This window comes from Perissodus microlepis, chromosome 17, assembly GCF_051167445.1.
Source record: "Perissodus microlepis isolate ML-2025 ecotype Zambia chromosome 17, ASM5116744v1, whole genome shotgun sequence".
NCBI lineage: Eukaryota > Metazoa > Chordata > Actinopteri > Cichliformes > Cichlidae > Perissodus > Perissodus microlepis.
The window spans coordinates 24,650,285-24,663,613 of NC_140477.1; the positions used below are offsets into that span (position 1 = coordinate 24,650,285).

Below are 13,329 nucleotides of genomic sequence, written 5' to 3' on the forward strand. Positions count from 1 at the left end.
CATTGTCCATGTTAGCTGGAAGGGAGCGTTATGTTGTGTTTATTTAAAACCACTTTCACTCAAAATACAGCACTTTTTTTTTTTTTTTACAGTGTTAAACTCATATTAGAAAATGAATTTCCTGCCAGGCTGTCAGGTTCCACCAATTTATAGGCGTTGACACTAGTACATATTTTGCATGGTCTTATGCACATGGCTGCTGTAAGTTGTTAAAGTGTAATCACAGGTAATAAGAACTCACACTTGGGGTTGTTTTTCTGACAACAGTATCTACATAACATGGATAGCAGGCCAAATGTACAGTACATGACATGAGTGACTGCACTGATAGCGTAATACTGCTTAGGCTTTTTGCTGCATTTGGCTCAGGGCATGGCCTCTAATCAGGTTAAGTTATTAAGACCTCAAATGGGGACAGAAATAGGTCAAGAGGAGCTAAACACACAGACACACACGTGCGCACACGCATACACACACACACACACACACACACACACACACACACAGAGGGAGTGAGCGAGAAAGAGAGAAAACGTGAGCGATGAAGCCCGTCAGAGAGAGCGTCACTTTGCTTCAGTGTATCAGGAGCAGCGCGTGGCACTATGCATCCAGCAGAGCACCGATTTCTGTTATGTAAGATTTACTCACCAGAAACCTGGATTTTTTTGTGTTTATGGACAGAAGGCTGGGCATAAGGGATTTTTCTTTCAACCTGAAGCTTTTTAAGTGGAGGATACTTTTTATATTCTGAAACCTTGAAAAGAAAACCATTTTCATTTTGTGATTGCATTTTTGCAGCTAAGATGATGCTTACATGTTTTTATGGATAGATTGGTGTGGCTAGAAAACATATCAGCAAGCAGAAGAAAGAAGGAGCAATGCTTTGTGGGTGATCTTTCATTCAGCTGTTTTTTTTTCTGATGGTTGCTGGAGCATGAACATATAAGCCCTCAGGATCTGGACTTTGATTTAGATGCATAGCTCTGTTTCCTTCTTACTCTTTCGTCACTACATCTCTGCCTCAGGCCTGCTGCTGCTGCAGCTGTGCGTTTGCTGGTGGAGTGAAAGACTGTGTCAAGAGTAGCAACAAGAGGCTTTCTTTTCAGGGAATTATTCAAGCGGTCGTGAACCTAGGAGCAACAACATCAGAAAAGGAAAAGTATACAGAGCTGTGGAGAGTAGAATTTCCTCAGGGAGTGGAGTAATTTATCTGTTTCCACTTTTAAACCTTTACATTTCTGCTGATCTTCTTATCTTCTTCTTTTTCAATTATCCCTGATTTCAATTTGTTGATCACACCCACAACCCTCTCTGGGAAGCCCAAACCTAATGAGGATTTTCTGTGCTTTTCACCTTATCACCCGCGCACTCTGTCGTCTCTCCTGCTGTGTTATGCCCTACCTGTCTAATATACCTTCTGTCACACACATTTTGGGAATCTCTGCATCTATGCCAGTGAACCATTCTCCGTTACCTCTGGAGACCCAGCAGAGAAGAACAAACTGCAGCAGAGTTCAATAGAAACGGTGCAGACAGAGGAGGCATGGTCGCTCACCCAGGTGGAGGGTGTTAGGAGCGGAGGGTGACTGAGGGTGGGTGATGGCTCCTCTGTGGAAAGTCATGCTGTCTAAAAGCAGCCCACTGTACAGAGACTCTCTGTTCTCTTTCTCCCTGTGGGAGTGGAAAGCTCAGGAGAGAGAGCTGTTGCTGCTGAAGAAACACACCGACAGGGAGAGGAGAGCAATGCTCACACAGCTCGACAAGTAAGACAGCACAAAAAAAGAAACATGTTATCAATTTGAAACAGTATAACAAGCTTCTGTTATTTCAGTTACAGTCATGTTTATGCATTAACTATATGAGCAAAGCATCTAGTTTGTTTAGAGTTAATGTTTGAAGTGAGAGAAACTGGCAGACTAGTGCTATCATAAGAGATCAATTTGTTGTTCTGAGTGTTTGCCTTCATCCTCTGATGAATGTGCCCTTCACACTCACCAAATCTAATCCCCAGATTATTGTTGATGGTTGTTGACCAGCATGTTAGAGTTCTTCCATTCTTTCATTAGAGTTCAGCAGGCTTGGACAATCAGTGCTAAGATGGACCGAGGCTGTTCTAGCAGCTCTAGTCTTCCAGCACCTTACTAATCCACTTGGTTGGCTATTTCTTGAATTCGTCTGTAGTTTAGCAAAGACAAAAAGGAACTTCAAAAAGGGTAACTTGTGGTTTTTGTAAAGTAATATTCATAATCTACACTGCTCAAAAAAAGTAAAAGAATAATTTTCAATCAGAGTATAGCATCAAGTCAGTAAAACGTCCTGGATATTGTTTTGGTCAGTTATGTAGGAGAAGGTGTTGTTATTCAGTTTCAGTTGTTTTGGTGTTAATTAAATTAATAACATCTGTGTAGGACTCTGGCATTTTTCCCTCCTTATCCATCTTCTTTCACTAGTTTCACATTTGGATAGAGTCACGGGGGTGGCCTGACGTCCACTAGTGAGCTCTGAGCACCATGGAGCCCGGTTTCCATTTGCCATAGAATACCAGAATTGGCAAGTCCACCACTAGGACCCTGTGTTTTTCTCATATGAGAGCATGTTCACCCTGAGGACATGTGAGAGATATTGGTGGTAGGTCAGTGATGGTCTGGAAAGACACATCATTGGAGGGACACGCAGACCTCTACAGGCTGGACATCAGCACCCTGACTGCCATTAGGTATCAGCCCTGCAGGTGTTATTTTTCTGGTACAGGCATAGATGTGTAGTGCTGTGAAAAAATATTTGCCCCCTTTACAAAGGGCAGCTTTTAAATGATTCATCCTTATCAGGGTTGCTGGGAGCTGGAGCCTATCCCAGCTAACATAGGGCAAGAGGCAGGGTACACCCTGGACAGATCATGGTCTGTTGCAAGGCATTCAAAGCTATTTGCAATTTAGAACGACTAGCTAATCTAACCCCATTAATTGCATGTCTTTGGGCTGTGGGGGGAAGCCAAAATACCCGGAGAGTACCTACAGAAATACAAAGAACATATAAACTCCACACAGAAAGGCAGAGTTGAACTCAGGAACTTCTTTCTGTGAGGCAATTGCTAATCGCTGTGCCACCATGCTGCCCAGTTGATGATTTCATTTATTAAATGGAAAAAGCTATGCAAACCTAAATGGAACCATGTGGGAAAGTAGCTGCACCTTGGAGCCCTCCAAAACCTTCCATCCATCCATCCATCCATCCTTTTAACCAACCTCCATCCATCACCATTACACCACAGTGTTTTCCTAATGGTGTGGCATTCTTTTTATGAAATGCTGTGTTTGTCATGATTACATTAATACCAAACCCAATGAACAGTGTCAGACGAAGGGCAAACGTTTGCTTATATAGTTCAGGATCAGCGAGGGTGTGTGAGCTGGAGTTTCATTCAACATCAGCGGTAAGAAAGGGTCTGTGAACAGGTAGACGTAGCATTAGCTGATGCTGACAGATTGGGTTCCAGAAATGAGGAGTCGAGCACAGTGGAGGGTGGAGAGTTTCACGGGAGTGAGTCGGAAGGAGGCGAGCAGAAGGAGTGAAGCCATCTGTGAGCAGGAAGGTCCTTGTGGCTGAACAGGTAAATCGTTCTGACAAGTGACCATGAGGTGCAGTTAGAGATGAGACTTGATACCAATTCAGCAATTGCAATTCCATCATTGATATCATTTATCCATTCGACTCCTTATCGATTCAATTATTGGTTCTCATTGGTTCCACTTTGAGAGTCACCACCAAGTAGCGAAGCAGCATATCAAAGACATTACATTTGTGCAAATTAATTGCATGCTGTGTGGTTAAATGCTTGTGCATGAGGTATTTCCCCTCTTTTTTGAGATCGTACTGCTGCTTAAGTAAAGGCAAAGCGTCTGACAGTATGCAGTCTTGATGGATAATGGGTTGCAGGCAGAGCCCAAGAGAGTAGCTCAGCCCAAAGGTGATGGTTACTAGTGTTGTGTCCAAAGTCCAACTTGTCGATAGAATCTCTTTTCCGTAAGTCTTGAGGCTCATCAAGATGCAAATATGAGATGAGCCCTTGTGTTCTTTTTGGTCAGCAGTTGTTTTCCTTGGAACGCTCGCATGAATGCCATTTTTGCAGAGCCTCTGTTGAATTGTGAACCTGACCTTCCTCCATTCCTGAGCCAGGTCAGGCCTGCAGTTCTTTAGATATTGTTCTGGGTTATTTTGTGACTTCCTGGATGTTCCATCAATGCATTTTATGGGAAGCTCACCATTGTTCCAACTTTATCCATTTGTGGAGCACCATGGGTCTGAGTTCCAAAGCCGTAGAAATGACTTCCTAACCCTCACAAGACTGATAGATGTCAATGACTTTGTTACTTCACTTTGTCACAAAGGTTCTGTTGAAATTATTTCTTCATTCATCGGGTGTAGCAGTAATCAGACCTGAGTGTGGCTAGTGAAATTGAACAAAGCTTTCCAAAAAATGTGTGTGTGACTTGTTTAATGTCAGTCTAGATTCTTACACATTTGATCTGATGCAGTGTCATGTATGTGTTAGTCACTAAGAGGCTTCCCCAAAGCAACAGCATGCAGTCAGCAAAGCCTTTTGTGAGAGGAGCAGGCAGGTGACTCACACACCTGGTACAGCACTACTTAATAATACTTATCCTTTAAGTCACATGGACACAGCTCATGCAGCTACTACTCTCAGATTCCTCAGCACACAGAAATCAGGGTTCAGTACTTTTAAACATTTTGCCTTTCATTTTAAATTGTGCGTGTGTTTCTCTTTGTGTGTCTGTGTGTGGGAAAGCGGGGGTGGGGGGGGCTATAAATGCTTTTATGATAATTTAATAGATTGTTATCTGCACATTATTTGTGGCCTAATAATTAGGGAGAATTACATTTTAGCTATATCTGACACGATAACTGTATTGTGCATTGACCATGGTAAATAAAATGTGTGTGTGTGTGTGTGTGTGTGTGTGTGTGTGTGTGTGTGTGTGTGTGTGTGTGTGTGTGTGTGTGTGCGCGCACATGCGTACAGCCTCAGTAAAGAGCTGCAGCAGAAGGACAAGGTCATTGAGTCTCTCCGTGCCAGACTACACCAGCATCAGCAGCACCATCATCCTCATCGTTCTGACACACCCTGCAGCGGTCATGCCCTCTCTGATACCACCGACCAATCAGATCGCATCTCTTATGTGTCCGATGAGCATGGATCCACAATTGAGGACCTGGAGTTGAGCTCTGATGTCGATGCTGCAAGTGAGCTTGGTCAGGATGAATCACGGATTTCTGCCAAAGTGAGCACAGGTACGAGTGTTTTTCTTTGTTTTTTTAACCAACACAGTCCAGAGGGAATTCCAATTATGAATATTTGTGTAATTCCATGCAAATGTTACTCATGTGTGAGGAAATTGCAATTGATGATCTGTTTCCAGCAGAGCATTAACCATCATTTTAATGCTCTTCAGAACAAAATGAGCGAGTCCCGCACTGCAGTTTTGGCATTTGACCTTTGCAGTATCAACTCTTTATCATAAAATGCATAGAATCAGTGTTTTGCAGTGTATGTCTTTTCTTTCCAGATTGTCACCATGGAACAGTGTCACGCCATCCATCTATCCCTCCATCTATCACCTCATCTCACAGAACCCAGTCCTGTCATAGCTGCTCCAGCATGCAATCCACCAGCTCCCAACACACAGGCATGCAGAGTCAGACAGGTAGGAAGGACCCCAGAAAATGTCCTTCAGCTCATGTAGATAGGAACTGCTACTTGCTATATCTTTCTTTATTCTTTGCTTTTTTGTGTCTGTCTATCATATTTACCTTCCCCTTTTCTCCCAGCTCCTGTCTCAGTTTTCAGCCCTACTTCCTTTCACACTTCCCCCACTTCCTCCACCCAGAAGACACGCTTGCCCTTCCATCCTCGCCCTTCCAACCTGCGAACCCGTTGCCAAAGCAGTGGGGGTATGGGTTTCTCCCTGACTGAGGTGCACCAGGAGCTGCAGATGTTACAAAGGCAGCTGGCAGACAAAGGCAGTGCGTCATGTCTGTGCATGCTTTTGTGTTTGACCCACTTTAAACTTAACAAATTCAATGGAGTGTGCAACCAAGAACTGATTCCTTCCACAAACAATCCTTTGAATTTCTTTTCAAAATTAAGCAACTGCTGGTGAAATAAAATGGATTTAGTCTGCCTAAGAGTAACGATTACTCAATTCACAATTGAGTAATCGATTCAACAATTGTTGAATGCTTCAGAAGTCTGAATCATTAGAAATGATTTAGACTTCTACAGGGGATCTTTTTGGACCCTATGACATAACCTACATAAGATGGCGATGTCATTGGCCGCATTTATGCTTGTGCTGGTGCATTATATGGTAATTAGTGCCCCATAAAATACTGGGGCATGATGCAAATGAATTACTTTGTATTGTTTACTTTCTAAAAGATATGTGGGGGATTTGTTAGATCAGCTAAAGGCTGATTTTATGATCTGATTTGGTTGCAGATCCTGAATTTCTGACATTTTGTGTGTCTTAATAAAGAGCATCACATAATTAGAGCACATAACTTTGATAGCAACAGCCATCTACATTACATTTAGTTGTACTCTACTAATTTCTTGATCATCTGTTGCCTCTGAATTGTACACTATAATAAAAGTTATAAGATGGCTTCTTGTAGTTAAGCAGAGAGGGAGCTGACCAGCTTTAATAATTCATTTCTCCCCAACTGCCTTTGTCTTTCTTCTCACTGTCATCCCTTTGCCTTTATCTTTAACACACTGTACTTTCTTACTCATTAAGCAACTGTTCTGCACTTGATGTTTAATGAAGCCAGAGCCTCCAGCTGGAGAGGGATTTGCTGTGATCTTAAAACACTCATGGGAATTAGAGCTTTCAGAAAGCCCCAACCAGACAAATTTCATTTGGCTGATTAACAAACTTGCTCCCGATGTCAGGAGAAATCCCTTCATCTTGCTCTTGGTCTCTCTAAGACACACACACAAAGCAGACCATGTATTTACACAATATATAAGCTATCCGCTTTTCCTTTAGTTGTTTCCTTAAATCTTCTCATCCTCTGCAGGGTTTTCTACTCCTCAAGCCAAACCGCTTCAGGGTTTATCATTTCTCTACCAGCAGCCGGACTCCTTTGACTTACTGCCTCTCTCCTACCAAGGATTCCAACCTTCTCCTTTCAGCAGTGCTGCTAGCAACAGTAGTCTGGATGCCAGCTTGACAATGAAAGCTGGGGCTAGCCTCCTGGAAAGCAGTGCATTGTGGGATGTGAGCTATGGAAATCGAGCAGTGAGAACTGGAGCTGACCTGTCATCAGGATCCTCAGGGTACCAGTCAGGCAACAGTCACACAGGTAAAGCTTTAATGTACCCGATGATTTCTCTGATTTCTGGGTGTTTATGTTAAAAATGTTTAGAAAATTGTTCAATGTTTTGTATGTACAAGTTCCCTACTGACACTAGTGCCTGGGTATGCTTATGTAATATCAGTTTTTAGCAAACTTGTGTAGTAAATTAGTCTAAACTGTATTTCCTCAGCTGAGGCATTAAAAGCACATTTTTATTCTTATTTTCTTATAGCCTTAAAAGAAATACCCCCCCCCCCCCCCAAAAAAAAAAAAAAAAAAACAAGAATTGCTGTGAATGCACCTTCAGGCAACTTTTGTTGTAGCGCTATAAATAAAATCAAATTGATCTGAAACATATTAAATGTTTTGTGAGCACTGTGTTGCAAATGATCTCAAATTTTAAATCATGTATAAGAAGTTTTGTTTTATTGAACATGGATTAAATATGCAATGACATTTGAAAGGGTTTAGTTAAACACACATCCAGACATGTTTGGAATTAAAATACTCAAAAATAACCAGTGCATGAAAAACAAACCAAAAAACAAAAATATGGTTATTGTCTCCTGTTAAGCCAGCTGTGAGTGATCAGTCGCTGTTTTTGACAATAAATGATCTTTTTCTTGCCTTATTAGTTTATTAGGTGAGCGTGGATGGTGATTTCACAACAGACACTCACTCTGCGCTTTGTCTGCTACAGGTTCAGACCTGATGAAGGAGCACTTGAGGGAAATCAGGAGTCTGAGGCAGAGACTGGAGGACTCCATCCACACCAACGACCGTCTCCGACAACAGCTGGAGGAGAAACTGGCCCGAACCACCACTGAGAAAGGTAACAGAGATAAACGAACACACTGTTCGTGTTATCTGCAGGGCTCAAAGTTTTGAAAAGCATTGAATTTAGTTCTAACAAAATATGTTATCGAAATTTTATTGCTTTAAATTGAATTTACAAAGATGGTTTCTTCTGTCATTATTTATTATTTATTTATTATTTTTCACTTTGCTGTCTCTATCTCCTCCAAAGGTGCTCCTACCAATATTTACATCCAGGGACTGGAATCAGTCAACCAGCTTGCCAGTGAGATTAGACTTCTAAAAGAGGAAAATGTTAGTCTACAAAATCAGCTGAAGCAGGTTACCAAAGGTACAGTTTAATGTTTACTACCATGTCATAAGCTCAAGAGTCATTATTTATATTATTTATTCAGATTGTAAATGTGAGTCTTAAATGTCCCTGCCTGAAATCAGACAAAAAAGTTCAAAATCAAAATATCCACTCTGCTCTGTTGTTATGTATCATGCAGAGAGCACTAAGGAGGCAGAGCAGCTGAGGGAGGTGGCGCTCCAGGAGCGTTCCAGGGTGAAGGAGGTGGAGCTAGAGGCTGAGAAGTGGGCAGAGCAAACCAGGAAGCTCCAAACTGAGGCTGAAGCTCAGAGTCAGGAGATGTTACACCTGAAACAAGACAGACTGAGGAACCAGGAAACCGTCAACAGGTAGCCTGTTTGTTTCTCTCATTGGAATACTTGGAGTCTAACACTTTTTAGACATTTTAGTGGGACTATTTTGAAGGAAACACATATCTTAAAGAAATCATAGGTAATAAATAACATGATTTCATGCATTTTATGAAATACCTCAGGCTCCAGCATGAGTTGACTGTTCTCCGGCAGCAGCTTTGTGAGAGCCGCAGTTTGGTCCATTCTCTTCAGTGTGAGCTGCAGGTGTATCGCAAAAAGGGGAGAGTCACCACAAATGCGCCCACTGGTAAGAATCAACACACAGTCGCCTGTTCAGATCAGTGAGCGGCTTTAACTCGATGTAGTGAAGAAAAGCATCCATCCATCCATCCATCTATTTGTCTTTACTGAATTCAGAGACATTGTGGTCCTGGAGTCTATCATAGCAGTCAAGACGCAAGATACACCATGAACATGTGGCCAATTTATCGCAGGGCAGGAAAATGAGTAATGCAAAATTTCTCTAAGTATTCTAGAAGTAATATTTTTAATTCTAAACATGGTGCACACACAAAACTGTGCTTAAAAAGTGCATAGAAAAACGCGCGTATCGAGAATTCATCAGTCTTTTCCTACATGAAATTTTTTTTAATACTTTATAAACAAATTTAAAACTTCCCCAGACCACATGTATACCAGTCTGTCTTATGTTTTAAACTTATTTTGGCAATTATTTTGTTTTCCAGAACAATGTAAAAAAAAAAATCATAGAGTTAAATAACAATAAAGATTTAAATGTAACGTACAACACAAACGATTGAGTGAAAAAGTGTATGTTCAAGCTTTAGCTAATAAACCTAACACTAAATGCTTAGCATATTAAAGCTGCATTTACTAAAAAGACTTGCATATTGGCTGGATGTCATCAATGGCATTCATTTCTTACCAGTTTGCTACTTCCCAGTGGGCTGGAGGCTCTACATCTCCTCCACCTGCTTCCTTCTTATGCTATCTTATTTTTCTTCACATCATCTCTGATGTCAAACCTTTTCACTTTATATCACAGAATATTTTGTCATATAGCATTTAAAAATAAAAGTAGAAAAACATTGCACATGTTTCATTAATCAGACCAAAAATTTTGCATGCACACTTATTTTGTTTGGATAATTTTGCCTATATTAGTGAATGAACCCCACTGGCATCAATCACTATTTTCCAGGTGGGTATTTTTTCTATGAGCTGCCATTCGTAAAAGACGGCTGCTGGAATTATGTTTCTGTTTAGGAATGCAGTCATATGAAAACTGGTCCATGTGTGTGTTTTGTGAACTTAAAAATGTCTTCCTTGTGAAAATCATCTAATGTGTCACTTTTCTGAAGTTACAATGAGGACCTGCTTCTTTTCTCAATCCCACGCTCCCACACAGATTGTCTACTTTCTTTGTTAATCACCAGTATTTGTGTGTTCTCTAACAGGTCAAGACAGTGGCAGCACAACAGTCTTTGATCCCAAAGACCTGCACATTCAGCTGGAGCAGCAGCTGAGCAGAGAAGCTGACACGCAGCCTCAAGCCAGGAGGCAGCTCTTCAGCGGTCAGTATATCTGAAACACCTAGACTGTTTCTGAAAATCCTGACAAATATGGCAGATCATAGCACTACAATTACAAAAATGTATTAACAAGGAAACTTTAAGGTCAGTACTGATGGGAATCTGTCTCCACAGATAGCGTTCCCTCTCCACCTGTGAGAGACACTGGACTTTTCAGTCCTTCCTCTCCTTTGCATGCTATGCAGAAACACACAGAGGAAACTGGAGCAACTGATCAGGGTGAGAGATTTCAAGCAGCACTTGCACTGTGACTATGCAATCCTACCCATAATAGTCATAACTTTAAGCACGAAAACATTATTCCGCAAGCTTTGCTCAGGTATCCCTCAGTGTGAATAATTTTACATGAAACCAGAAACTATTAGCAGTTGGCTATGGGGAACACTATCTCTGAGCAAAAAAGGAAATAACAGTAACCATGTATGTTTGAGTCCACATCCACAATTCTTTCAAATAATAACTCCTTGCTTCATGTCACTGATAATGTGTAGTTATTGCACATCTTCCTGGCTTAAGCCTGGCTTAAGTTTGAACCTGTAACTTTAGGCATTTAAAGGTTCTTTTTTATGTGGGATTTCTGTACTCTTAAATCAAATAAGTGAATCCATAGAGAGAAGACTGCACTGGACACAGTTCTTTCGTTTTCCTTTCCAGAAGGCTCAACCCTGCATGGACATCGCACAGATGGCTGTTTTTATAACTGTCATGGCCGCCATGCAGTTGGCCACATTGATGACTTCAAAGTTCTGCAGCAGCACATCCTCCAGGGAAGTGCGCTCCTCCTTAAGATGGAGACTGCTCTTTATTCTCTGAGCACCTCACAGGAGTTCTCCTTTCATCAGGTAAGAGCTCAAAACTCTTTTTATTCAATATAACTTGAGATTCATTTACTAAATTATGGTCCTCATTAAAGTCCAGAGCTGATGAGATAAAAATTATTAGTGCCTTGTAATAGGGGGTGGACTCTGGAATGTGCTGTCAGGTCTGTAAATAACTTTTCTCATAACAGAAGCGACGCGAACAAGTGCCGCAGCCCTGGCAAAAACCTCTCATACATAAGTAGAAATAAATATATTCATAATTAATGCACATTATATTGACTTCATGCATTTTGTGTTCCAGCTTTCAGACTGGGGTTCTGTTCAGAAGCTGCTGCTGGACACTAAAACTCTGCGGCAGATACTGGATGAGGCTGAGGCTCTGCTTCGCGTGTTCTGGAGAGCAGCTCTGCCTAAATCTGAGGAAGTCCAACAGGTCAGAAAAGTATTTCCTGGTGTCACAGAGAAAATCTGATTTGGGATTTTAAAAACGAGAGACCAAAATCACTGCCACGCATGATTTCTTTTCTCAGCATTAATACATAAATAGAGAAGTGGAAAAAATATTTCTTGATAAAAGTATTTACTAAAATTGACTAAAATGTTCAGTTTAATGCAAGACGGTGTGTTACAACAGGACCAGTGTAACACCGGATGAGGGCATTTGTATCACTGAAAAAACTCTAATAAAAGCAGACTTTGACATATTACATTGCTGCTATAATATGTAATCAATTAGTGTTTTAAACCTATATAAAAATATATATATCTAATTTGCCACTTTTAGATCTAACTCCCATTACATTTGAAGTTTATATAACAGAAACATTCAGCTCAAAAGCATTTTTTTAAACATCTGTCAGGGTTAAATGATCCTGCTCCTTTTCCTCAGGCTCTCAGAAAGAATCACACCACCCTACACAGCAGAGTAAGTTTCACTACGTAAGCTTGTTGCTGATAGAAAAACATGAGGGTGATACAGTTGCCCCCTGTGAGGTGAACCCTGTTAGGTGCCTTTGCACATACTTTACTTAGAAGTAAAAGATTTACTAACTTTTCCCCAAAGATTAAAGGAGCTGGATATGAGTAAATAAACAGATTTTATGCAAAAATGTATCATTTACTGCAACTGCTGCACCTGCCTTTATTATTTCAGGTTGTACTCACATGTTCTGCATGTCAGTGTATGCATCTCCAAGAGATTAGAGAGCCATCTACCTGTCTTTTGCTATTTAGGATCAGTCTCTGAGGGAGGAGGTCCTTTCTCTCCGTCTGAAGCTCTCAGAGCAAGAACAGGCTCTAAAGGACACAATGGAGAGAGTGAAGAGCTCCAGCGGCACCAAAGATAGCATGGAGCACTTTATAGTCAGCCAATGTGAGTACACATTTCCAAAAAACTCTAGTAGCACATTTAAAACCATGTGTTAAGTGTAGATAGGCTCTCGTCTCTTTTTATTGGCTACACTTGGTATGAACAGATTGTGGGCGGGGCTTCTGTGGTCACAGCTAGAGTTGCATGCCAAAGCTGGCAATAAAAGGGGTATGGGAAACGATAAATTGTCTGGTACTTTCTCATTTCTAACAAAGCACTCAAAGTGCTTTTTACTACAAGCCTCGTTCACCCAGTCACACACACATTCATACATGTTATTGTCAAAATTTTCTTTAGCACATTTTTTTACAGAGAAAGGGATTTTCGACACAGCATTTCTAAATAAACTTGGTTTTTTTTATAAAGCATACAAAATTTCTATGTATTCAGCACAAACTATTCCTGTGTAATACCGTCTTTCATCTATGCAGTGCTCAAAGCTTGTAAAATCAAGTTAAAACTGAGGGTTAGACTAAGTTCGTCTAAAACTGAGATCTATATACATGGTGTTTTCAAGTGTCAAAAACTGGAGTGACAAGAGAGAGTTCAAAGAGAGGCACACGGTACAGAACAAGCCTGGTAGAGGTAGGAAGTGAAATTCAAAGAAAACTAGTGAGAGGTGTATCTAAAGATCCCTGAACAGCTGCCAAGATACAAGTGAATGACTTAACCCTTAAGTCCAAGGAAA

General features: G+C 40.9%; 1 protein-coding gene across 10 annotated transcripts in view; it reads left to right on the forward strand.

Moving 5' to 3' along the window:
• The window catches only part of pde4dip (phosphodiesterase 4D interacting protein), a 96,712-nt gene that overhangs the window by 79,349 nt on the left and 4,034 nt on the right, over positions 1-13,329 (forward strand). For 6 of the 10 annotated variants that reach the window (XM_084911196.1, XM_084911194.1, XM_084911195.1 and 3 more), the window contains 13 exons: positions 5,042-5,310; positions 5,586-5,723; positions 5,848-6,042; positions 7,099-7,383; positions 8,078-8,209; positions 8,405-8,524; positions 8,685-8,874; positions 9,021-9,145; positions 10,317-10,433; positions 10,566-10,670; positions 11,106-11,293; positions 11,574-11,705; positions 12,506-12,644. In XM_084911196.1, coding sequence (XP_084767322.1) covers positions 5,042-5,310; positions 5,586-5,723; positions 5,848-6,042; positions 7,099-7,383; positions 8,078-8,209; positions 8,405-8,524; positions 8,685-8,874; positions 9,021-9,145; positions 10,317-10,433; positions 10,566-10,670; positions 11,106-11,293; positions 11,574-11,705; positions 12,506-12,644 — 2,135 coding nt within the window. The remainder of the gene's footprint in view (positions 1-5,041; positions 5,311-5,585; positions 5,724-5,847; positions 6,043-7,098; positions 7,384-8,077; positions 8,210-8,404; positions 8,525-8,684; positions 8,875-9,020; positions 9,146-10,316; positions 10,434-10,565; positions 10,671-11,105; positions 11,294-11,573; positions 11,706-12,505; positions 12,645-13,329) is intronic. The other 4 variants (XM_084911198.1, XM_084911193.1, XM_084911191.1 and 1 more) reach the window with 3 other exon arrangements.